Source organism: Chrysemys picta, unplaced genomic scaffold, assembly GCF_011386835.1.
Source record: "Chrysemys picta bellii isolate R12L10 unplaced genomic scaffold, ASM1138683v2 scaf158, whole genome shotgun sequence".
Taxonomy (NCBI): Eukaryota; Metazoa; Chordata; order Testudines; family Emydidae; genus Chrysemys; species Chrysemys picta.
The window spans coordinates 37,155-62,672 of record NW_027052865.1 but is presented as its reverse complement, the minus strand read 5'-3'; the positions used below and the strand labels follow the sequence as shown (position 1 = coordinate 62,672).

General features: G+C 55.3%; 2 protein-coding genes across 2 annotated transcripts; both read right to left on the bottom strand.

Moving 5' to 3' along the window:
• Positions 1 to 14,869: 14,869 nt before the first annotated feature.
• Positions 14,870 to 17,725, bottom strand: LOC135978188 (maestro heat-like repeat family member 5). Its single transcript, XM_065579221.1, has 4 exons — positions 17,422 to 17,725; positions 16,747 to 16,890; positions 16,184 to 16,360; positions 14,870 to 15,447 (listed from the first exon to the last, which is right to left on the bottom strand). The coding sequence occupies exons 1-4, from the start codon at positions 17,653 to 17,655 to the stop codon at positions 15,262 to 15,264; spliced, it is 741 nt and encodes a 246-aa protein (XP_065435293.1). The 5' UTR covers positions 17,656 to 17,725; the 3' UTR covers positions 14,870 to 15,261.
• A 749-nt stretch (positions 17,726 to 18,474) lies between these two features.
• LOC135978186 (maestro heat-like repeat family member 5) lies at positions 18,475 to 24,818 on the bottom strand. Its single transcript, XM_065579219.1, has 5 exons — positions 24,588 to 24,818; positions 23,803 to 23,952; positions 21,661 to 21,815; positions 19,727 to 19,853; positions 18,475 to 18,669 (listed from the first exon to the last, which is right to left on the bottom strand). The coding sequence occupies exons 2-5, from the start codon at positions 23,905 to 23,907 to the stop codon at positions 18,475 to 18,477; spliced, it is 582 nt and encodes a 193-aa protein (XP_065435291.1). The 5' UTR covers positions 23,908 to 23,952; positions 24,588 to 24,818.
• Between the last annotated feature and the right edge of the window lie 700 nt (positions 24,819 to 25,518).

Genomic DNA, 25,518 nt, shown 5'->3' with positions numbered 1-25,518 from the left:
TCCCTCAGACTCACCCCATCACCCTCCAATAGCACTGGAGGGAAAGCACCACATCTTAATGTCCCACTATTTTCTCATCTAGTTAATTCTGGTCCATAAGGTAGAAAGTGTACAAACACTAAATGCTTTTCCCCACGGCCTGGAGCAAGGTGACAATCTCTGGGACTGAGACAATCCGGCCCCAAAGGGGGAATTCAGGCACTAGCAGTCACTCTGCTAACGGGGGGGTGAGAACACATGAGATGCTCAGCGTCAGTTTACACTAGCAAATCTGGTGGAGCGTCATAGGGATGTGCTGGCTCATCCCGAGCACATTTCCTACCACAGAAGGAACCTCCAAGGACAATGCTGTGGAGGCAGAGGTGGGATCTCTGGGCCGCCCGTAAAAGGCCCTGGGGAAATTAGCCCCTCTTCTTGGTGCTTTTTGAATGCAGAGGGGGCAGGGAGAAGGTAGAAAGCGAATGAATGATCAGCGGCAGCACCTCTCCCCCTCGCCCCTCCATGCTCTCCCTCTCCTCTTATCGCATGATCCCCAAACACTCGATAGCCCCAGCCCCCAGCTCACTCTGCGTCCCAACTCCACCAGCCCCAACCATTCCATCCCCCGTTTCTCCACAAACCCTCCTCCTGCTCCCTCAATATCGGATCTAGCAGATCCCAGCCCTGAGGGATTTGGGGAGGGGCGGAGTTACCAGCTTTCCTGGACACTCCCCTTCCAGGGAACAGCTCCAGGTCAGTGGGGGAGCCCAGCCCAGGGGCTGATGGAAGATATGGGGAGGGGACAGGTGTCTAGAGGGAAGGTGGGGTCTGGCCCAAGTTTCCCTCTCTCAATCTCCATGGAAGGGGGATCCGGTCTGGGAAGGGGGGGGGGGGGGGGGCTTCAGCCAGGGACTGGGAGTGTCTGGAAAGTTTCTGTCTCTTCCTTCTCCCCCCTTTGGCCCATCAGCTCAGCAGCCAGGGCTGCAGCCATCAGGAGGTGCTGATTGGGGGTCCTCTCCTCTGTCTGGGGTTTGCTTAGACCAGGCAGAGCGAGAGAGTCACTGACCAGCTGATGCTCGGGTGCTGCTGCGTCCTCCCCCCAGCACCGGACAGCTGGATTCCCGGGAGCCAAATGCCACTCACCTGAGTGTGGGAATGAGGAAACGGAGTTCTTACTATGGCCTCCCTCATCAGGGCATTGAGAGAATTTCCCTCTGGTGTGGGGGAGTCTCTGATGTCCAAGCTCTAATATTAGTGTTTTACACACCAGCTAATTAAATCTAAGAGGTTTCGTCCCTGTGGGATTGGCTGATGTTGACCCCTGTGGATTCTCCGATGTCTAGTAAGCTTTGAGTGGTCACTGAAGCTTTTCCGCACAGTGGAGGCCTGTACAGGGTTTCTCTCCCACGTGGGTCTCTCCTGGGCAGTAAGGGCTGATCGCTCAGGGGAACCTTTCCCACACTCACGGCATTTCTCTGGCCTCTCTCCGGTGTGCAGTCTCTGAGCTGTAATAAGCTGTGATCTCCGACTCAAGCTTTTCCCACTGTCCAAACATTTATACGGCCTCTCGCCTGTGTGTGTTTTCTGATGTCTACTAAGTCTTGACTCTCAGAGTGCCCCCCACCTGCTATTCCAGCCCTGGGACCTCCAACCGCCCCCCCCCCCAGCTCTGCCCCCCCAGTCCTGCCCCACATGCTGCCCCCCACCTGCTATTCCAGCCCTGGGACCTCCAACCGCCCCCCCAGCTCTGCCCCCCAGTCCTGCCCCACATGCTGCCCCCCACCTGCTATTCCAGCCCTGGGACCTCCAACCGCCCCCCCCAGCTCTGCCCCCCAGTCCTCCCCACAGGCTGCTCCCCACCTGCTATTCCAGCCCTGGGACCTCCAACCACCCCCAGCTCTGCCCCCCCCAGTCCTCCCCACAGGCTGCTCCCCACCTGCTATTCCAGCCCTGGGACCTCCAACCGCCCCCCCAGCTCTGCCCCCCCAGTCCTGCCCCACAGGCTGCTCCCCACCTGCTATTCCAGCCCCGGGCTCAGGGTGTGACGGGGCCAGGCCCAGGGAGCCCCTAGCCCCGGAAGCGGGGCGGAAGTGACGCCAGAGCGGGGCGGAAGCTTCGCGTTAGGGAGGGGCGGGGCCGGGCTCTTGCAGGCAACATGTTCCCGCCCCGCCCCCCCGCGGGCGTGTCTAGCCCCGCCCCCCGCAGCCCGGGGCATCGCTACCTGGGGGGTCTCTCCCCTTCTCCCCAAGCGGAGCCGCCCTGGGGCAGGGGCGGGACCGGGAGGGCGGGGCCGGGCCGGGGGCTCTGCCCTGGGGGAGGCTCCCGGGGAGCAGCGGGTAAGGGCCCGACTGGAGATTCCCCTCCCCCGTGCTGCCAGCTCCGTCCACAGACACTAAGATTCTCGCTGGTGTCTGATTGGCGCTCCCACATGCCTATCATCCCTCCCCAGCTTCTGATTGGTGCCAATACACCCCTTTTCCCCTATTGTATTTAAGCCGTCACCCATCCAGGCAGGGCGGTTAAATGTGCGTTCCTTGGCGCTGATTGGCCCGTGCAGAGAGCAACTGCGGCTGTGATTGGAGGCCAGACCCGGAACTTCCCATCCTGTGCTAGGCTGCCCCACGTGGGGGGAGTCCTGGGCCCCTGGACACGCCCCCAGGTCCTGACCGGCCCCGGGGAGGGGGGGCTGGAGCAGGTTGTGGGAGCAGCCCCAGACCAGCAGCGCCCCCTGCTGCTGTGGCAGGTGTGAGCTTTGCGCTGGCTGCTGGCTATGGGGCGGGGGGGATACACAGTTAGGGGGCTGCAGCCCCACAAGCCCCTGCCCATAGAACGTAGGAACGGCCGGGCTGGGTCAGACCAAGGGTCCATCTGGCCCCGTGTCCTGTCGGCCGACAGCGGCCAGTGCCGGGGGCCCAGCGGGACTGAGCAGAACAGGGATCGTCCAGTGACCCGTCCCCTGTCGCCCATTCCCGGCCTCTGGCTAGCAGAGACGAGGGGCCCCCTCCCTGCCCAGCCTGGCTTGGGCAGCATGGCCGGCTTCCCCCGTGGGGCACAATGTGGGCAAAGAGCCACGGTGGAAGTGGGTGGGGACGGAGGCTTGGAGCCAGCGTCACTGATCATCCATGTTTGCCTGGCCACACAGGTGCAGTTGGGAGGGGAGCGGGAGGGGCCGGCTGAAGCTTTTCCCCTGGGGCTGGAGGACTAACCCCAAGACTCGGCCATTCCTGTTCGGACCTGTGGTTTTACCAACGTTGTTTCGGTCTGATCAGCGGTTGTCAGCCGGGGGTCCGGGGCCGCGAGCCCTTTCATGGGGGCCATGGAGCCCCGCGGCTGAAACCCGGTGCAGCGAGCCCCAGCGCTGAAGCCAGGAGCGGCGCGGGGCTCAAGCCAGCAAACCTCCCCTGCCCCCAAGCCAGGAGCAGCAGGGAGGCTGAAGCCGGGAGCCCCAAGGCCTCGCCCCCTAAAGCTGGGAGTTCCACCGGGAGCCCCCGTGCCTGCACACAGCTCCTAGGTACACCTCCCTGCACCCTGAGCTACTCCCCTGCCTGCACACAGCCCCTAGCTACCCTCTCCCTGCACCCTGAGCTACCCACTGCCTGCACACAGCCCCAGCTACCCTCTCCCTGCACCCTGAGCTACTCCCCTGCCTGCACCCAGCCCCTAGCTACCCTCTCCCTGCACCCTGAGCTACCCCCTGCCTGCACACAGCTCCTAGGTACCCCTCCCTGCACCCTGAGCTACTCCCCTGCCTGCACCCAGCCCCTAGCTACCCTCTCCCTGCACCCTGAGCTACCCCCTGCCTGCACACAGCCCCAGCTACCCTCTCCCTGCACCCTGAGCTACTCCCCTGCCTGCACACAGCCCCTAGCTACCCCCTCCCTGCACCCTGAGCTACCCCCTTCCTGCACACAGCCCCTAGCTACCCCCTCCCTGCACCCTGAGCTACTCCCCTTCCTGCACACAGCCCCTAGCTACCCCCTCCCTGCACCCTGAGCTACCCCCTGCCTGCACACAACCCCTAGCTACCCTCTCCCTGCACCCTGAACTACTGCCTCCCCGTACACAGCCCCTAGCTACCCCCTGCCTGCACACAGCCCCTAGCTACCCCCTCCCTGCACCCTGAGCTACTCGCTCCCCGTACACACCTTAACTGATCACTCTCCTTATGTTGTATATGGTAACACCCATTGTTTCATGTCTCTGTGTATATCTCTCTCTTCCTACTGTATTTTCCACTACATGCATCCGATGAAGTGGGCTGTAGCCCACGAAAGCTTATGCTCAAATACATTTGTTAGTCTCTAAGGTCATATAGAAGAGACCCCAGTAGGATCATGTCTTTTTATTGTGGCCAGGGAGCGTGAGCTCACACGTTCCCCCGGGATCATTATTAGATCAGCTTTTGATGTGAACTGTAGTTCTCTGTCAGGGGACTGCAAACTGGTCTCCCACACGGCCTCCTGAGCGCAGCCCACAATCGAGGCGTACAGACAGCGTGGAATGAGCCAAAGCAGGGAAGGGCTGCGTGTGGCCATGTGTCTGTGGGTGTCCAGCCAGGCCAAGGGGGGGCTGTTAACTGGACGCTGTGCCCGGCAGTTGGGGTGAGTCCGGTTGAGGATCTTGAGCTGGGGCTGCTCCTGGCTATGTTGGGTTAGATAAAAGTCATGTTCTCTTCTTAAGTGTGTTGCTTATTCTTATTACTAACTCTTATTCCCGTGACACACGTCCTGCAGGGACCATTGGTCTTTGTGCCGAGGCGTGTGGCTGAGATCCAGGATTCGGGACCCCTTCCCCAACTATAAGCATCCCCCCATCTGACGCTCTCTTCCACTTCACACCCCAGAGCCCTCACTTTGTATGTGTCTTACCCACAAGCCAGAAGTGGGGAATTAGCTCAAGTGGTAGAGCTTGTGCCTTGCATGCAAGAGGTAGCAGGATTGATGCCCACGTTCTCCAGCCACTCATCTGCTGTTTCTTCTCCCTTCCTCCTGGCCACTGTGGTCCACCTGCCTGCCTCTGCTTTCTCCTGTGTTAGCTCCCTGTCATTAGCAGTAGGCAAAAGAGCAAAAGCCATCTCTCACTGTGCCTTAGGGTATGTCTACACTGCACGGTTGTCGACAAAACTTTTCTCTTTTGCGGGTACTTAAAAAAGCCCCCCGTGAAAGACAAACGTTTTGCCGACACAAGCGGCGGTGTGAACGCTGCTCTGTCGGCAGGAGCGCTCTCCTGCCGACAAAGCTTATGCCGCTCGCGGGGCTGGAAGTATTTTGTCGGCAAAAGTGCCAACAAAATACCACAAAAGAGCGTTCACACACACTGACTTTTAGCGACAAGACACTGTCGACCCAGCCTTGTCGCTAAGAGCTGCGTGATGTAGAGAAGCCCTTAGTGGGTCATAACTGAGAATAGTAAATTCAGGACAAAGTGCTGAGAAATGGGGCAGGCACCCCCAAAAAGCAGTGGTCATTCTCTGATAAGAGATACCAAACCAGCAACCAAAGTAAACTTCTCTTTCACCCCACTCGCTAACAAGAAGTCAGAAAAGCAATCTCCTTAGGCATTCCAGTCCTTTTATTGCCACCAAAAACACTGCATTTACTGCCGAGTGGTTATTTGAAGCCAATTCCATCAAACAAAAGGGTTCTTCAGATCCTAAAGGACCAGCCACATACCCAGGTCGATATACAACACAGATCTTACAAGAAGTGGAAGATTAGGCAAATGACCAGGGAGGAGTATAAAAATATTGCTCAGGCATGCAGGAGTGAAATCAGGAAGGCCAAATCACACTTGGAGTTGCAGCTAGCAAGAGATGTTAAGAGTAACAAGAAGGTACATTCTTCAGGTATGTTAGCAACAAGAAGAAAGTCAAGGAAAGTGTGGGCCCCTTACTGAATGGGGGAGGCAACCTAGTGACAGAGGATGTGGAAAAAGCTAATGTACTCAATGCTTTTTTTGCCTCTGTCTTCACAAAGAAGGTCAGCTCCCAGACTGCTGCACTGGACAGCACAGCATGGGGAGAAGGTGACCAGCCCTCTGTGGAGAAAGAAGTGGTTCAGGACTATTTAGAAAGGCTGGACGAGCAAAGTCCACGAGGCCGGATGCGATGCATCAGAGGGTGCTAAAGGAGTTGGCGGATGTGATTGCAGAGACGTTGGCCACTATCTTTGAAAACTCATGGCGATCGGGGGAGGTCCCAGATGACTGGAAAAAGGCTAATGTAGTGCCCATCTTTAAAAAAGGAAGAAGGAGGATCCGGGGAGCTACAGGCCAGTCAGCCTCACCTCAGTCCCTGGAAAAATCATGGAGCAGGTCCTCAAGGAATCAATTCTGAAGCACTTAGAGGAGAGGAAAGTGATCAGGAACAGTCAGCGTGGATTCACCAAGGGCAAGTCATGCCTGACTAACCTAATTGCCTTCTATGAGGAGATAACTGGCTCTGTGGATGAGGGGAAAGCAGTGGATGTGTTATACCTTGACAGGTCTGGAATGATGGAATCTCTGCCTTTCCCTACCTTCTGCTAGCAGTAAGCATGAGCAGGATGGAAATGGTTTCCCTTCCCAAGAATTGGGCATTTTATCCCTTTTCACAGGAGTAAACATTATCGTCAATTCACGCGTTGCAAAAGAGCATTCACAAGGATTGATGGCATCCCGTGCCGTTTGTTTAGATCCTCGGCCTTTGAAGTTGGTTTGGACAATCCCCATTGTGACGTTTACCTCGTTCCTGAACCTTTGTCTGTCTTCAGTTATTGGCTCTTCTTTTCCCTCCGGGGTCCCTTCAGCACAGATCCTGCGTCTAGTCACAGTCTTGGGGCTGTGGTGTCACCAGGGCTGTCCTTAGAATTTATGGCGCCCTACGCAACCTCCCTGCCCCTACCACATTCCCCCCACGTGACTTGTTTCCGCTGCAGCTCGGCCCCCCCACACTCTCCCCCTGCCCTCCCCTCCCCATGGTACGCTACCTGGTACAGTCCGGCAGGGAGGCGGTTAAATGCCTGGCTGCTGTGGAGTGGGGAGCAGGGAGCCGTGGCTAGGAGGCACTGGCGGTGGCCCCGGGCCCCGCGCCTTGGGGGGCCTCGCGCTTCAGGGGGATGCAGAAGCGTGGGGCCCAGGACAACCCAGAGGGTTATCAGGGGCCTGGCACCAGCAGCAGGGGTTGGGCCCGACCCCACACTCACCGTCAGGAAGCAGAGCGCCCCGGCCCCAGCCTGCTCCACTCTGTGGCTCCTCGCATCGCTCAGAGAAGGGGGCTTGGGGGAAGGGTTGCAGTGGTGGTGAAGCAGGGGCAGGAAGAGTCGGGGGTGGGGCCTGGCATGGACGGGGGGTTGTCCCAGGCCCGGCACCCCCTAGCGATGGCCCTGGCAGTAGTAACCAGATAACCTCCCGCCCCGCCAGCGTTTGCATGTTCACGTCACCATAATTTGGGGGACCACGGGGACAGCAGGTAAGGGACGGCCCTGGGGGTTGCAGACTCTGGTGAGGGGAAGATGCAGGGTGCTCCTGCACGTTGGGAGGCCCTGTCTGGAGCTATCTCCCAACCCCAGGGCTGCACATCTGCAAGAAGCACATCTCCCCTCTTGGGGTCAACCTGACGCCCTCACCCCCAGGACTGAGTCCTTCTCCAGCCCCCTTTCCTGAAGGGCTGTGACGTGGGCTCTGGGGGTTAAGAAAATCCTCCCTCTGTCCAGGTGTCCCTGACACCAGCAGCGTTCTTTCCGCTGCTTCCTTTGTGCTGCCAGGCAAGGGGAAGTCACCCCCGCCCCCAGCCAGCCGGGTCATTTCCATCTTCACACACAGGCATGTTCAGCCTGAAGGTTCCTTGGATTCAAACCCTTGGCAGAGGCTGAATTTTGCCTTAAAGGGATATCGTCCTTTCCCTTAAGTATGTCAAAATGGATGTCCTGGTGAATCCCAACTCCCGCTCCCCCTGGGGATCAGATGTGCCTGAGCGCAGCAGCATAAAACCAGACATATGCCCTGGGGCCTGGAGGGAGAGCCCATCTGCCACCACCCCATGTCCTCGAGGGGTTAGCTGTGTGACTGCTTTCCTCTGAAAGGTCAGCTCCACAGTTCACGCTCTGAGGCTGAGTTCCAGGCTGGTGGCCTGGGGGAGTGTTGGGGGCAGGTAGAGGTTTAGTCAGACCCTCTGTGTGGGGTGTCCATCCCCAGGTGACCAGCATGAGGACATTCCTGTGCTAACAACATGACTTCCCCAGGGTCCTGGCTGGGCACACACACCTGCTGAGAGGGTTGGTCAGGGCTTTCGTTCTCTCCCACTGAAGCTTTCCTAGACATTTTCCCATCTTCTTCAAAAGGCCTTTCCCTGTTTTCCTTTCCTGGCGCCCCCTGTAAGCCACCATCCGTGGTGCTCTCTAGGGCCAGGTCTATGCTTTCCTCAACTGCAGAACTCTGGCTGTGAACAATTGGAACAGCTTGTTCAGTGACAGGCACCTCTTGGACCCCTTTGTCTCTGAGGGCACTGCTGCAGGAGTTCATCTCGGCACCTCCCTTTGCTGCTGGAGACACGCTGCTTCTCCCTACTGCCGGGGTGTCAAAGAGACTTTCTCTGTCTCTCTTAGCTTCTGGGATTTCCCCCTCCTCCCTGGGATCTCAACACAAAGATGCATTTCTGCTGTGGGTGACCACATCCACACCCTTAGCCACATGAAAAATTATACTCTGTCCTTGATTTACCAGCCGTTAATAGGCTTCATCTCTAGCTCTGCAGACCCAACCCTCTCAAAACCTTTCAAATTTCAGAGTAGAAGCCGTGTTAGTCTGTATCCGCAAAAAGAACAGGAGTACTTGTGGCACCTTAGAGACTAACCAATTTATTAGAGCATAAGCTTTCGTGGACTACAGCCCACTTCTTCGGATGCATCCACGAAAGCTTATGCTCTAATAAATTTGTTAGTCTATAAAACCTTTCAAGTAATCCTCAGGTGCTTCAGGGGTTTCTGTGCTGAGGACAGTGAATTAACGTGAACTGGCTGAGGCTTGTTGTTTCTCAGCTCAGGGCCCTGATTTCTCTGGTGCTCCGGGTAGTTCCACTGATCACACTTCCTCAGGCTCTTCCTTGACAGGAGATTTGTAATGGGAATTACTAGGAGAGGAATGATCCTGGGGAAGTCAGTGCCCAGCCTCCTAACCCTGCTCCTTTGTCTTTGTTTAATGAACAGATTAAAGATAAAAGTATGTACTCAATACGTTCAGTGTCCATACAGTCTCTGTGCACATTGGATTTGAATGTTGTCCTTCATCTGTACACCACAAGTGTCCATTTGAAATCAAAAGATTCCTAATGCCCCATGGGCTACCTCCCTATGATACACAGGGTCACAAACATCGTGGTGAGTAGGACAGATTACTAAGTAATCACAGTGGGTTTCAGCCCTGTAGGATCACCTGTAAGGATTTTTCCTTCCTTTAAAGAGGGCAGAACCCAAACCCCATTCAGTAGATGCAGGGAAATCTTACAGTAAATTCTTCCCACATGGTCCCCTTTGTAAAGCTCGTCTATCAGAGCTTGCCTTAGCACAAGAAAATAAGGCCACACAGTGGTAACCACACAAACCAGACATCATTTACTACGGGGAAAAGGGTTAGGATAGGATAGAGAAGAGTCGGATTAACAAAACTTTAACTCTGGAACTGCTCCACTCTCACAAACAATTAGACCCATGAGGTAATGTTGATGTTCTCTCTACTTTCTCTTGCAGTAACAGCGATGGACGGACACTGTTCTCTTGACATTGGACATTAGGGATGGACTTCTATGCTGGACGCAGGAACGGGCGAGTATAGACCTAACTAAAACCCCTCCCTATCCCTCTTTGCGTCGTCTCTGCCTGGATGTTAGACCCTATCTACGCGGATTCAATCCGTGCGTGGGAGTGTGCTTCCCAACCCAAAATAATATGGCAAATGGCAAAAGGTCACAACATTTTTTCCAAAGTCCAAGATGGCCACCTTATATATAACCCAAAAGATCCATGCCTTTCGTCCCTTCTTTTACTAAAATTTGGCAGGGGCAACCAGCATTTTACACACCGGGAGACTGGATTTGACCAATCGGGGGATATTCCGGGACAGGGTGACCCATCCAGAAGGGGGTTGTATATCTCCTCTGATATCTCCTCCCTCTGTCCTCTATCAATTGAAGTGGGCGTCAGCCCTGTAGAACCACCCCGAGAGGGGATTTGACCAAACAAGGAAGTGCTGTAGTGGAGTGACCTGCCCGCAAAAGGATCCCGTGATCCCTCTAAGAAGTCCCCCCACCACCCTTTACCAATTGGTGAGGGTTTCACTCCTACCTTAGGCCATCTCAGAAGGGAAACATGTACAAATCAGAACAGGTATAGCCTGAAGTCTAGGCCGTGATTTCTGCAAAAGACACCCTTGGAACGAGACGGCCTCTTCCACGCAGCGTTGTGTTGCGACTTCCAGGGCGATGCTGCCAGCCACGCAAACATGGAGCTCCAGAGATCGGCGGCTTCTTGCCTAGACCTTCGGGCACTACCTATTCTGATCGATACATTTCCCTTCTGGGATGGCCTAAAGGGTGTGTGTGAAACCCTGACCGATTAGTAGAGGACAGTGGGGGGATTTCATGGAGGGGTAATGGGCCCCTCTCGCGGGCAGGTCTCCCCACCATGGCACTAACCCTATTTGGTGAGTCCGTGCGGCCGCCCTCTCCGTCAGGGCTGTGTGGCCCAACGACCAGAGTCCGTGTGGCCACCTGCTCCGTCGGGGCCGTCTGGCCCAACGACCAGAGTCCATGCGGCCGCCCTCTCCGTCGGGGCTGTGTGGCCCAGAGACCACAGTCTGTGCGGCTGCCCTCTCCGTCGGGGCTGTGTGGCCCAACGACCACAGTCCGTGCGGCCGCCCTCTCCGTCAGGGCTGTAGGGCCCAACGACCAGAGTCCGTGCGGTCGCCCTCTCCGTCGGGGCTGTGGGGTCCAACGACCACAGTCCGTGCGGTCGCCCTCTCCGTCGGGGCTGTGGGGCCCAACGACCAGAGTCCGTGCGGCCGCCCTCTCCATTGCGGCTGTGTGGTCCAACGACCACAGTCCGTGCGTCCGCCCTCTCCGTCGGGGCTGTGTGGCCCAACGACCACAGTCCATACGGCCGCCCGCTCCGTCGGGGCCGTCTGGCCCAATTACCAGAGTCCGTGCGGCCGCCCTCTCCGTCGGGGCTGTGGGGTCTAATGAGCAGAGTCCGAGCAGCTGCCCTCTCCGTCGGGGCTGTGGGGTCCAACGACCACAGTCCGTGCGGCCGCCCTCTCCGTCGGGGCTGTGTGGCCCAACGACCACAGTCCATACGGCCGCCCGCTCCGTCGGGGCCGTCTGGCCCAATGACCAGAGTCCGTGCGGCCGCCCTCTCTGTCGGGGCTGTGGGGTCCAATGAGCAGAGTCCGAGCGGCTGCCCTCTCCGTCGGGGCTGTGTGGCCCAACGACCAGAGTCCGTGCGGCCGCCCTCTCCGTCGGGGCTGTGTGGCCCAACGACCACAGTCCGTGCGGCCGCCCTCTCCTTCGGGGCTGTAGGGCCCAACGACCAGAGTCCGTGCGGTCGCCCTCTCCGTCGGGGCTGTGGGGTCCAACGACCACAGTCCGTGCGGCCGCCCTCTCCATTGCGGCTGTGTGGTCCAACGACCACAGTCCGTGCGTCCGCCCTCTCCGTCGGGGCTGTGTGGCCCAGAGACCAGAGTCCGTGCGGCCGCCCTCTCCGTCGGGGCTGTGTGGCCCAGAGACCAGAGTCCGTGCCGCTATCCTGTCTCTCATGCCTGTGTGGCCTTGAAGAAGTGAGGTTTTTACTCACGAAAGCTTATGCCCAAATAAATCTGTTGGTTTTTAAGGTGCCACCAGACTCCTTGTTGTTTTTCTACATAATTTTGTGTCATCTGCCAATATCCACCTCATTGTTCAGTCCCGGTTCCAAATATAAGAACATAAGAAAGGCCAAACTGGGTCAGACCAAAGGTCCATCTAGCCCAGTATCCTGTCTTCTGACAGTGGCCAATGCCAGGTGCCCCAGAGCGAATGAACAGACAGGTAATCATGTAGTGATCAATCCCCTGTCACCCATTCCCAGCTTCTGGCAAACAGAGGCTCGGGACACCAAAAAGTTGATAAGCGTCTGTTGGACGTACCATAGCAGGACAAAGAGGTCTTCTGTGTCGGTCACAGTTCCCTAGTCGAATGCAGAACCTGACACAAGATTTCCAAGCTTCTGCAGCCATTTGTAATATCTCCTGAGGATCCACCCTGTGGTCATGTCAGATGTCAAAGGCACTTCCTGAAAAGCTGAAACAAAGAGGAAACGGGTTGAAAGCCCCATGGTGCTGATGTGACTGGTGCCTAGGAAATCTCCCCTTCAGATGGCCGTCGCCACATGCTATTAACTACCCAAGAGTCTGCGGGCACAGAAACAACAACTCTGCTACTCCCAAAATAGCCCTGGACAGAGAGGAGACCCCATTCTGTGCGTAACTTCCCCCTCCCCCAGGATACACACGTCCACACACATGTCCACACACTAAAACACAGGCAGGTGGGGGCAATTGTTCCTGGGACGTAACAAAAAAGTGTCAACAGCAGAGGTGTTAAATCATCAAACATTTATGCACAGATCCGCAAAGGAATTTAGACTGAAATCCTTTGTGGCCCTGTGCCTTCATTCCTTAAGAGGTCACAGGGAAAGATGTTTCCCATGTGCACTCAGGGGATTTCCTATGAGCTGATAACCAACCTCGGAGTGGTTCCCTGGCCTGCAATCACTCCATTACAGAGAGGGCAGGTGATGAATTTTTCCCTACAGAGGGTAATTGTCATCATCATCATCATGCTTAATAATAACAACAGCCCTTTTCAATTCTGTCCGGCCTTCCTTTAGAGACTTTCTGACCTTTCTGAAGACAGTCTCCCCACACAGCTCTAAGGCTACCTCTATGCTAGGAGCTAGGGATGGTTATCCCCTGCTCCCGTACACATCTTGTGGGACCTCGATGAAAGCTCGTGTGGCCATCCTTCTTCTTTAAACGCTGTCCTTAGCCAGAGAGGGACACATTCAAACCTGTGTTCAGGCCTTGTGCTGCACCCCTGTACTTCCCACAGAGGCACAAACACACAAAGCCTTACCTTCATACAGGCGGGAGATGCCATCTTCAGTCACGGTTTCAGACAACAAGTCGCAGTAATGGCGGATAGTTTTTCCTAGACATACAATGGATCTCATTACTTTTCAAATCCTTCGCTGAAAACTGCTAAAGGTGCAGCCATTCCCCCAAGACAGCCCTTGGGAAATTCAATACATTCCTTCCATCTGCTCACAAAGCACATAAAGCATCTGATGCACAGAAGTTACTGAGAGGCTGATTTCCAAAGGAGATTGAATTCACATCATGCGGGTTTCCACTAGGCGCAGCCAAAGAGTTGTTGTGGGCAGGGGAAGTTGGTGCAATCAATACAGCTAAATTGCTCCCTTAATCTTGGAATACATGTTAATTCTGTCTCTCTCTCTCTCTCACACACACACACCAGAAGTCTAGAAAAGGGCTTTGAAGGAAGCAGTTCAAAAAAGATCAAGTGAATTTCTCTGCTTACCAATGAACAGGGCTGCAGAATGTCTTATTGTTGTCTGTGAGCTTTCCAGGTACTCTAAGGCCTGGAACAGGAATTTGGGGATGTGTCTCTCGTTGTTCTGCATCTAGGAGGGAAGAAGGAAGAAATGCGCAATATACAAATGACATGTTCTTCCCACAGCGAAGGGGCCAGGAAAGCCAAAGCACACAGCCAGGGCAAAGCAACAGCCAGTATGAGCCCATACACCATAGCAGCACCTCTCTGGAGTTACTAGTGTGTTCTCCAGAACCTCAGCTTTCATTTTAAAAGACACAAGTTTGGAGGTCTGACAGTTGTGGAGAAAAATTTGAAAAATGTGAAGGGATTGTAACTCATGCAGAAATGAACCAGCAGAGAGCCTGGAATAGAGTCCTGCCGCCCGACCGAAGCGGATGGGTACTCAGGGTGTGGGGTTAGAAAGGTCTCCCTCAAGTCACCATTCACCACTCTCAAGGCACAAGGAATCCACCTACCAAGCACTTCCAGACACACTTCAGGAGCTGTGAGGAGCCATCCCAGGCCATGCTGCGGAACAGTCTCTTCAAATGAGCCCACCTGAGAAACACTGCGCAGCGGAAGAGCGTCAGTTTACATCTCTGCAAGAGAAGGTGAGACCAAGAGGGTTCTCACTGAGAGAGGGATTGTCTGGGGGACATCGAACCTTCCCCTGTCCCTTTTCTCTCCCTTTTCCTGCTAGTGGAGATTCCTGTTATTTGTTCTACACAGGACTGTGCTCAGGAGAGGGAACTGAGACTTGGCTGGAGACAGCCAGAGCCGTCCTGTCTTTGGATGGTTTGGGGCGGTTGCCCAGGGCCCTCTGCTTTGGGTGGCCCCGCACTTCACGGGACGCAGGACCTGGGCTGTGCTGGGGCCAGCAGCAGTAGTCCCGGCCCGACTAAGTTATACCCCACCTCGCCAGCACCCAACGTCGCTCGGGAGAGGAGAGGGCAGGGGCTTGGGAGGAGGGGAGAAATAGGGGTGGGATGGGGGAGGAGCAGGGGTGGGAAAAGGTGGAGTGGGGGCTTGGAGGAAGGGGTGGAGTGGGGGTGGGAGGTGGACGGGGGGGGGTTGTCCCAGACCCAGTGCCCCCCTATGGGAGGCCCTGGAAAAGGTCATAAGAGATCTCCACAACTCAGTCCTTCTATGCAAAGAAACTGTATGAGAGCGTGAGTCAGCTTTGGGATCCCAAAGAGTCGGACCAAAGAGGCACACGGATCAGGCTTCCCTCCACATCCCAGTTGGCCCAACGAAAGAAGGCAACGTCCGGTGAATGTTGGGAAGCGAGGACCTGCTGGAGAAGGTCTCTCAGGAGCTCCAGGGAAGAAGGCAGGGCAGCTGCACCCACTTTCCAGAAGGCTGTGGGCAGATACCAGCTCCCTGAACCGAAGGGCACTTACAGATTTATGCTCCCTTTTCTTTTGCTGCCTCTTGTTGGGAACCTTTGGATGCAGCAGCCCAAAGGCCTGAGGCCTGTCTTTGCAGTAGAGGGTCAGGACTCTTTCCCAGAAGAAGGCTTTTCTTCCAAATTGTGCTATGTGCTGTGGGGATGGATGAGGCCCTAGACTCCAGCATGGAGTGAAGCAGGGAGGAGAAGACTCTGCTTGGGCAAGAGGCTCTGGCCATTAATGGAGTGGGGGCCCCAGGGGATTCTGGCTCTTTGCTTATAAGGAAATAAGGACGGTGGCACTTACCAGTGTCACACGCTCCTCCTGGTCTTCGAGATGCAGCAGCAGCGGGAGCAAGCAGTTGATCATTTCCTGCTGCACCAGGCCTTTGTCCGGGTCCTTCACCCTGCTCAACACCTTGCCAAGCAGTAAAATGGCAGCGGAGCGCACATTGCCCCTCTCCTGGCAATGACACACAGGGAGTGGGGAAGCCCGGTTAAACCCAGGCAGTATCAGAGCATAACGCGACAGAGTCATAATCCGCCCGCTGCTCCGGTTCCCCCTGTGTTAACTGACTTCGCTGGCGGGAGCAGTGAGGCCACCAGGCTAGCGCCATAGACAACTTGTGCAGAACAGGGCCTGAGACACTGTGCAGGGCAGTGCAGCCCCTTGGTGTCCCAGACGCAATTTCTGTCTGGAGAGCACCGAACCCTAGACCCCTAGAAGATTAGGGGAGGGGGTGGGAAGGCTGCTGGAGACTGGTCTGGGGAAGGGGAGAAGCAGCTGCTGGAGCCTTGCAGGGATGTGCTGCTACAAAACACAGCAGTTCTTTTGCTCTTCAGTTCCCCTGAGAGCCGGGCCATTCCCGACCCACCTCTTTCCTGCTGGGAATCTCCACCTCTTTGGGGGCTGGTGTTCTCCAGACAGCTGGTCATCTGCCCAGTGCCAGCCCCTCTCCCCCAGGCCAGGCTGCAGCAGGGGCTGGGAGCAGGGCGCTGAGGCTGAGGTTTGCCGAGAAGAGCTCTGACAGGGAGGTGGCGGAGCAGGAGATTCCCCACCCATGGCAGGGGCACTCCTAGGAGGCTCCATGGCAGGGCTGAGGGGCGGGAGGCAAGGGGATGGGGAGAGAGACACAAGGGCATCAGAGGCAGGTGGAGGGGGGGGGGAAATGGGCTTCTCCTGCGGTTCCAAGCCTTACGTCATCAATGAAGGGGCGAAGGCTGACTGCAATGTCCTGGGAGATGGAGCCAAGCCCCTCCCCGTCGAGGAGGTAGATGATGTCTCCAGCTTTATGCATGGCCTCCATGACACACACTCCATTCCTGTCATCGAACGTGTCCATGATTGCTGGCAGCTGGGCCCGTAACAATTGCACCTGCAGGAATGAAGAAGGCAGCTCATTACTATCCTGGGTGACAGCCTGGAGCACATGCTGGACCATCCCACTCCCACCTATGAGAAACCACGGCTGGCACAGCCCCCCAACGGGGCAGAAAGTCATTCTCCTCTCACTCAGTGCCAACTGCTCACTGTAACCTTTGTCTTTGCTCACCCCGCCTCTCCCATTGCATCACATCTGCAATCAGGGGTCAGCTCACGGGAGCAGGGACCATGTCATGCCTTGATTCGCTCAGTAACGCACCTCCAACATTTGAGTGCCGTGCGTTAAACAACAAGGCTTGTGTGGGGATCTCGCTCTCATTTCTGAGCTATTCGATAGACATCGGCTTCCTCGGTCCCCGGGCAATCCACGCCTCTCACCTTTGCTGGCTGGAGCACAACACTGCCAAGGCCTCGCAGACTGAGCCTACGTATGATGGGATTTTTGTCCTGGGTCCATTCCATGAGCTGCGCCTTGAGCTCTGATTTTGTCACTATCGTCTCAATGGAAGGACTCTGGAGCAACTGGAAAGAGCCAAATCAACATCCGGTTGAGGAGCAGAGGTCTTCCTGTGGGGTCTGTTCCCTGGACAGTCATCTTTACCAAATGGCCACTTACTCCCGTACAAAGTCTCTGGTGTGTAGGGAGCCAGTTGCTGCTCTTTCAGTTGGTTCATTCCCAGAAGTTAGACTAATGTATAAGTCACAAATAAACCCGCAGGGAAAGGGGAATCTCCAGGCCCCATTGAGTGCCATGGAACATCCCCTGGGGCAGAAGAAAAGCAGACCCCAAGAAAAGGTGAGGAGACAAGCATGGCCTTGGGGCAGTGGTGAAACATCTCCTCTTGTCATATGATCCCATCTAGGCACATCCAGCCAGGGGCGATCTCACCCTGTCTCTCCCTCCCTCTCTCTGCCGTGCCCCACAGCCATCCATGTGTGGAGAGGAGCTAGCTGGCTGTAGGCTGCTGAGCTCCTGACAATGTGCCCCAGAGCTTACTGGCCTGAGCTGCTCTGCAGAAAGCCCACTTGTGCCTGTCAATTAATGAATCTCACCTCAGTGCAGAAAGTCATGGCGATATGTCTCTGCTCATCCTCCTTCTGACTCTGGACAATGGTGACGGCCTCTCTGAAAACTGCAGGGAGCTGAGGGTTCTCAAACTCGATCATGGCTCTGGAACATGGAACAGAAAGTCCCTTGTGGTTATCAAGGGGGAGAGAGAGTTCCTCACTAGTTGCTGGGCTGAGATGGCAGCTGGAACAGAGGAATATTTCACACGGAAATCCCATTGCCAAGAGAGACCCAATGAAGAGGAAACTTTGGGCTCCTACCTTGCAATTAGGCCAACCCCCTGCGAGTAGTAATATCGGGAGGATATCATGTCCCAACCCTGCTGTAACTGGATGCCGGCAAATTCCTTCCAGTATCCGGGCATGGAAAAAAGAGTCTTCACAGCCTCCACTGATGTGCTAAAGACAAAAAAATCCCAGTGTCAGGCAACGAGATCACCCCCAAGCATGGCAAATCTGCACAAGCCCTGGGACACACAGCATGGTCAGCAGTAGCTAGCGACCCCGAGGATAGATCCAGTGTGATATCATGGTGCTTCCCTTCCCAAGGGGCCCTGTCTACACTGCAGATTCATTGAGTTTGTAACCAGTTACTGACACTAGCTTCTTAAGATGGTTGGTGTCATCACTCAATACGGTTGAATACTTGATTCTTTACTGTGGCAGGTAACAGGACACAAGCGGGCATGTGCGGCCAGATCCTTAGTTGGTGTAAGCGAGCAAAGCTGTGTCAGTTTACAGCACCTGAGGTGGCCTCTGGCGCTCTGTGTTTCCACTGACGCTTTGGCAGGTGGCACATGGGGATGGATGCACAAACATGACTGCTGCCTGACTGTGGAGTGAAAGCAGCTGGCCTGTGGACGGAGTCAGATGAGCGAGTGTGACTCACAAGAACACACGGCTCTCAACCCTTTCCCCTCAAGAGAGACCTGCACCAAACTGAGCCTGGGCGAACTACAGCACCCGAACAAATGATGGCCATGAACAGAGCACACGTGTTTAGCAGAACAAATCTGTTCTTCCTTTTCCTTTCAGTCATTACCTTAGGGGGCTGAGGCAGCTGGACCCCTCCTCGGGGCTGGATGTCTCGCTGGCCCCGTAGGTCCCTGGCAAGCGCAGCTCCATCACATACTGCACTTGCCTGACGCAGAGGATGAGCATCTGGGGATACATTTCCAGGATGGCTTCTCGGTATCCCCACAGGAAAAGGACCTCGTAAATGGTCCTCATTGCCTGGAGGGGGAAAAGAATTTCAGTCAACTATCCCAATCTGCCACCTGCCCCCATTGCCATTCGCTATTGTCCTTTTCTCATGTCTCATTTCCTCCACAGGGTATTAGAAAAGAGGATTGGCTCCTGAGAGGGGAGGAGACATTTTGAGGCTCCAGAACCATCACCCATTCCTGGAACGAAAGCAGGATGGAGCCCTATGGAAAGATCAGAAGAGTCTGGATGACGTTATTCCCCGTTGTTTCTCTTAATGGTGCAGACCCTGTGCTTTGGCTTTCCAGCCATGACTGGACGGGCTGAAACCATCCTGAGGAGATCCGTTCGCATAGGCCCAGTGTTTCTGGCCAAGTCAAAAGTACTGGACATCTCATGATCCCATGCTGGGAAGCTCTCTAGTCACAGTTTACAGAGCCAAGAGACACCGAAACTGCAGCTGCTCACTAAAGGGCCATCTAGAGCAGAAGACAACTGAGCCAGGGGACCAGCAGATAAACCACTTCAGATCTGTAACTTTTACCTGGGGGAAACTTTCTTTACACGTCTTTGGTTTGCTAGGAGGTGGCCAGGACACACTAAGGCCTAGTCTGCACTACAGAGTTAGGTCAACGCAAGGCCGCTCACCCAGCATCACCCTAACTATGGAATTTCCTTCCCGTCGGCAGAACTGCCCCTCGGTTCCAAATTAATAACAATAATAATTAAAAATCTCTCCACGAGTGGCAGAGAGTCCAGGTTGATGCAGTTAGGTCGATGCAGTGTCAGTGTAGACACCGCGTCGCTTACGTCAACTGGCTTTCAGGAGCCTCCCCACCCTGACCGTACAATCAAGACGAGCGCTTCTGGCGAGGACGTGCACTGCCGACACGAGCAGCAAAGTGCAGACACACACAAGGGATGGAATTGCTGTGGCGGCTGTATGCCGAGGTAAGTTAGGTCGACTTCATTGTGTAGTGGAGCCATGGCCTGAAGCTAAGAAGGGGTGAAGCTCCCGCGCACACACAGATGCACCATCCTCCCTGCGGTGGCGGGTTGGCAAAGTGACATCTCAAATCTCACTTACAGCCAGAGACACATTGCCGCTCTTCTCCTCCCGGCGTCTCTGCTGGAGCTTGTCCAGCAGCTGCTGCAGCACCTCCCTGGTGAGCTGTGGTTCTTCACCCAAGGCCTTCCACAGCTCAATGGCACATCTGCAAATTCAGAAACAGAAGTCTGACCTTCCCTGCTTGGCCACCTCTTGCCCTCCCCAGGGAGAGACTTGGCGTGTAGGCAGGAAAGGCATCTCTCAGAGGACACACCGATTGGTGCAGAGAGGCTGAGGCAGGGCAAGTCCCTTCAGAGAACGTTGTATTTATTCCTTTCACCTAATGGGCTATTGTTCCTGAAGCTACAACCGCTGTTTCCAAGACAGTGACCATGTACTGACCACAGAGTGACCACCAAACTGTGACCCCCAGACTGTGCAAAATTCTGCTCTGTTACGCTAGGGTCAGTCCCGAGGAACTTGCCTGACCTCACTGGAGTTACTCTGGCTATTTGGGGGTGTAACTGAGACCCAGCGTTTGGCCAAGTGTCTCTTAACAGCTCAATCCTACTGCAGTGTGGTGGGCGGGGTCAGACACTGAATCAGAACATGACCTGATAGGAGAGGACTCAGGAGTTTGGAAGGGGAGATTGTACTGCCCAGTGGGACAGAGATGGAAGGAAACTAGTACTGAAATCCCCCTCCTCTCTTCTCTCCATTCTTGCTGATCTAAGCACTGCTGGTCCTCGCAGGCATCTGCAGAGGAAGACTGCAGATGGATCCAAAAGACTCCAGTCATTGGACTTCCAAGTTTGGTGAGGAAGGTCGGACATGGTGGTCAAGCCCTGGGGACATTGAGAATTAGGTTGGACAAATCAAGAGTAAATGGCCTGGATTTGAGATCTTCAGGAAGCTTGGCTGAAATTCTGTGCCAACGCTGCCAAGTTTCTATAGCTTCTGAGCACAGACCCTGGAAAGCACTGTGGCTGTTTCAAGGAATTCAAACCTGAAAGGTTTACAAATCAAACATTCAAATCAATATGAAAACCAGCACTGTATTCCTCTGGTAACTGCATTGGGTAAGAAAGTCAATTTCTTTCGTGCTGCTCTTCAATTTGCTCTCCCATGTGACACAGATTTGTCTGTGGTCAGTGCAGAACTGCACTGCAGAGGATGCCGAGGAAAGCCGGCGTTTTGACCTCTGGCTAGGGTCCAGTTGGGTTTCACGGCCCCTAGGCACATGGGGATTGTGTTATAAACACCTCAGCTGGATGACTCTGCAAAGTCATCGGCAATAACCAGCAGGACTCAGATGAAAAGAGGCACTCACTCCGCTCAGAGCCATTATTCCCGGCTGTCTGCAGACTCAGGCAGGCTGCACTGCATTTACGCTCAGGTCATGTGTGGATGATTTTTTTTTTTGTTGCAACAATAAGGGCTGGAAATTTGTGTCTTAAGAGATTTATCTCTGCTGTACAGCTCCATAAGGATGAGTGCATTTTCTCAGCACTTCCTCAGCCATGGAATAACTAGGGATCTGACTACAGGTAACAATCCTGCACTGGTCCCCAGGGGACAGACAGATGGGCCTCATGGGCCTTTTCCATCTCTGCCCTCTCTCACGCAATAGGGAGCAGCCAGACCTCATGACCCAGGGATGTGGAGTGAGCCCCAAGTCATTTATTGGCCCTGTACTGGATCAGAGAGCAAGTGGAGTGACCCATCGAAATCAGGACAATGCTGGAATTCTCCAGAAAACTGGCACGTCTCCATCCTGGGGAGTGCAGGAGGAGGGGTTGGCTCCTCAGTGGCTGTGCCTGGGCATGTCCTCTTAGTGAGAATGGACAGCTCTCTTCACCGCAGGAAACTCCCTCCAACTGTGTGAGCCTGACAGACCCTTCCCGGACGGTGGCCTGTCAGTAGGAGCAGGAAGAGAAATAATGGCCCGAGGTGATAACAGAGCAGCTCCCTACCTGTCCGATGACAGCGTGTGCGCCACACAGCTCAGAACCACATCCTGGGGGTGGGAGCGAGCCAGCAAGGCTGTGGCCCTCAGCGCTGCTTTTCTGGCTCTGGGATCACAGACGTCGTCTAGCCACATTAAGATCCTTCCAACAACATCTCCAACCTGGAAGAAAGCCAGAAAGTTGAGGGATGGATTTATCAATGAGTGACCTCCTCCCAGGTAACCCCATCTGGCAGCCCTGCAAACTGCCTCTCACCTCACTTTCCCATCTCTACTCCTCCATAATCTCAAGAAAGAGGCTTTGACAAGTACAGGAACCCCAGTCTTCCTGAGGTCTGGTTTAGCACCTTAGGCTCAGAAACACACACAAAAGCCTTCCCCAAAACCTGACCGTGGGCACAGCTCAAACTCCCCTGATGTCCCAGGGCCTTCCCTGCCTTAGCAAACTGCTCGCAGCCCTGCTCTCAAGGGCTTCCCTGCAGGAGCCTTTCCTCCATCTCTGCAACTTCCTGTTGCTCTTTCTACCACGATCAGTTCCTCCAGACCAGTGGTTATCAACCTAGTTTCCGTGTGGGCCACATCCAATACTATCTCTTTGCCCCTGAGGATGTCCCAGGTAGAGAAGCACTGCTCCAAACCCAGCTGGTTCTACGGATGTACCCCAGAGCCCATCCCAGCGATGGCAGGCAGGGCTACGTGGATGGGACTAGCCAGCTCCAGGCCCCAGCCCTATGGAGAACCTCTACACTGTGGGATTTTAAAACCTGCCGTAACAAATCTTAAAGCCGGGTCTCTAACCTCGGGCTCAGGCTGTGGCACTCAGAACAGCAGTGCAGACATGGTGACTTGGGCTGGAGCCCAGGCTCTGAAGCCCCCTCCTCCCCTGGCTTCAGAGCTCAAGTTCCAGCCCAAGCCCAGAAGAGGCTGCATTGCTGTTTGGCCCCACAGTGCCAGCCCTGGGAGCCCAAGTCCATAGGGCCAGGCTTTACGGCTCCTGCTGCAGAGTTTGCAGCACAGGGTAGACAGACCCGAAAGGGACAAGCCACCCCCTAGGGCTCTTCCATGAGGAATCGATCATTGCTCTTTCCTCTCCTGAACAAGGAGCAGGAGCTACAACCCGGGTGGCTGGATTCTGTTGACCTGTTCTGCTAGCAGGAGGTAGAGCCCGGCACAAATCAATCTGCTGATCGAGGGGCCATTTGTTAACTTCCCGCCGGGACCTGCTGGAAACAGGGAACTTGGCCAGAGACAGGGACGACCTGCAGGGAACCCGAGGAACAGGCAGGTTTGGGGAGGAAGCTCAGGCTGAGGATTCGGTTCGTTTATGAGTCTCCGAGTTTCCAGGAAAGCCAAAGCCCAGGAAGGGAATAAGTCTGCACTGACGCGCCATGGGCAGGCGGTATTTGGAGAAGGGCGGGAATGTCACCTATTTCCAGGCTGAGTGATAAAAGGCAACGTTTAAAGAACTGTAGGGAACATGAACCCTGATTCCTTTCTCAATAACCCACCTGCGCAGGCTTGGGCAAGTCAAGGAGCTCTCTGGACTTCAGTTTCCCCAGGTATCCAATGGGTTCAATTCCTACCTCCCAGGAGGGTGGTGGAGTTTCATTAATCAGGGGAGTAAATGATACCGAGAGCCTCCTACCCAGGGGATGTAGAAATGAAGTCTGCCAGAGACCTCCCTAGGCCAATCTAATTCAGGGGGGCAGACACTCAGATCTGTGGGGATGGGCAACAGGATCAGAGCTTGGGAGAGACAGAGAGAAAAGTGCAAAGCCAAATTCCTCCTGATACTTCAGCTGGACAAACAAGGCCCTGCAGCATGTCTGAGGAAACCATGTCTGCTCCTGGAGCCTAATGTGGAGGCCCATCGGCAGACTAGGTAAGTGCTGGGCTGCCAGGGCTGGGGCTCTCGGCACCTTCAGTGTGGCTGGGCTGTCCTCAGGGACGTGTCAGAGCTCCAGCGGGCAGAGAGCACGTTACAAACCTGACGCCGCGGATCCCCGCGGCCAAGCGATGAATGGAAAGGGGCTGAGCCAACCTTCAAAGCACCATGCCAGCATGTCCCAGGAACGGTTTCCTAGGAGAGGAAATTCTCCCCTCCCCCTCTCTGCACAGCATCCTCTGCCCCACGGCGGGAGTCTCTTACTCTCTCCATCTTGTCTCCGTGTAGAGATACGATGGCCCTCAGCTCTTCCTCTGCGGCTTTAAATCGCTCCAGGGTGGGTGTTGTCAGACCCTTCACGGCTCTCATCAGCAGGGCTTGGGGCTGGGCTGAGGAAAGCTGCTCCCCGGGGGTCTGCAATGAACAGGGACAAAGCCTGTTGGGACGGAGTATTTCCATTGGGCAGCTGCCCTGGAATAGTCTGTCTCCGCGGGAGGCTGGCAGGGCCTAGTGAGCGTGGAGACTCCGGCTGAGCCCTTTTCTTAAAAAGCCTCAACAGGTGCCGAGGTTTCCTCAGTCTTTCATCCGCTCCCCTCGCCCCCTCTGCCTGAGAAGAGATGGGAGCCTCTCAGCCAGTGCTGGGACCCCAAGGGCCACCCCATTTCCTCCCTCTCTAGCCCCTCCTCCCAGGAGCCCAGCTTGTGCTGAGAAAGCCCCAATGGCCTGCAAAGCCCATTCAAGTTGCTTGTTGAGTGCAGCCGAGGGGTCGCTGGAGAACCTGCCCCGCGTCCCATCCCACCCCGAGCGCCTGAGCAGATTGGCTCAGCAACTCTAGCAGCCCACGGTGTCTGCGCGGAAAGGACTGAGAACAGGCCCCAACGGAAATGCCTCTTCCTTCCCCACCCCACAGCGTGTGGCGCTGCCACAAAACAGGCAGAAATCGCCGGCAGGACAGAAAGTAGCTTCGACTGAAGGAGCGAGTCTGCCTGGCTGAGGAGAATCCCAAACTGTGGGCTTCTGGGGCCAGACCCTTGTGGGTCAGAACTTACTGGGCACAATGTTAGTCCAGGGGACCTGGTTCCAGGGTCTTCTAAACACAGGGCCTGGGGTGCTGGAGGCCTTTGTCCTGGTGTCTCAGGCACCTCCTGAGTATTACTGCAGCTGGCCTGCGTGTCTGGATCAGCACCGTCTGTCCTGGATGGCAGCAGCTGAGGACACAGCAGAGCACACCAGAGTGACACACTCGCATAGCTACTCCAGCCCCCCGGCGTGTCAGAAGCTCCCAGAATTGCAGACTTTTGTATGTGCTGCAGGGTGCTCTGTCACTAGTCATCAGAGTTACAATGGTGTCTCAGTGTCTACAAGTGCAGGGATGGGCCTCGTATGATTTTCAGCAGTGCCTGTGTGCCATGAAAAGTGCATCAGAATCAGGCACCTGAGTCAGGCACTTCTGCGAATCCCACTAAGCACTTGTGTACTTCTTTAGGTGCCTAAACCCCTTTGTCAATCTGGATTATTTGCCTTATGCAAACAACCTAGAGAAACTCATAAAGACTGGCTGGAGTTGATGACGTGCAGAATGTTTCCTTTCAGCTCCCTGAGCAAGGGGCAGGTAGTTCTCCTGTCAGAGATACCAGCTCCGGGAGACATTAATACACACAGCAGGGGATGCTTTCCATTATCTCAGTCACAAAGCGTCATTACCATTGTCAGATGGGAGCTGCTTGGTAATGAGGGGATGGGAGCGCGCTCTTCTTCCTGCTCTTCTGGACTCCCTTTTCCGCACTTCCCCATCGACTCAGACGGCTCCTCCTTCGTCCCTGAAGCAGAAAGAAACATTCGTAACATTTCGCTTTTCCATGTGTTATCCCTGGTTTACAGAGGACGGAAGTCGGGCCCAGAGCCCTGAAGCGACTTGCCCAGGGTCAGACTGAAGGTTGTGGGCAGAGCTAAGCAGAGAACTCCGATCTCATGGCTCTT

Coding starts and splice junctions, on each gene's coding strand:
- LOC135978188 (XM_065579221.1), bottom strand. CDS start 17,655: ATGGGATTTCCGTGTGAAATATTCCTCTGTTCCAGCTGCCATCTCAGC. Junction 16,891..17,421: donor CCATGACTTTCTGCACTGAG/GTGAGATTCATT, acceptor GGCTCTTTCCAG/TTGCTCCAGAGTCCTTCCAT. Junction 16,361..16,746: donor TTGTGCTCCAGCCAGCAAAG/GTGAGAGGCGTG, acceptor TCATTCCTGCAG/GTGCAATTGTTACGGGCCCA.
- LOC135978186 (XM_065579219.1), bottom strand. CDS start 23,907: ATGAGAGCCGTGAAGGGTCTGACAACACCCACCCTGGAGCGATTTAAA. Junction 21,816..23,802: donor ACGGAGACAAGATGGAGAGA/GTAAGAGACTCC, acceptor GCTTTCTTCCAG/GTTGGAGATGTTGTTGGAAG. Junction 18,670..19,726: donor GCGGCAATGTGTCTCTGGCT/GTAAGTGAGATT, acceptor TTCCCCCTCCAG/GCAATGAGGACCATTTACGA.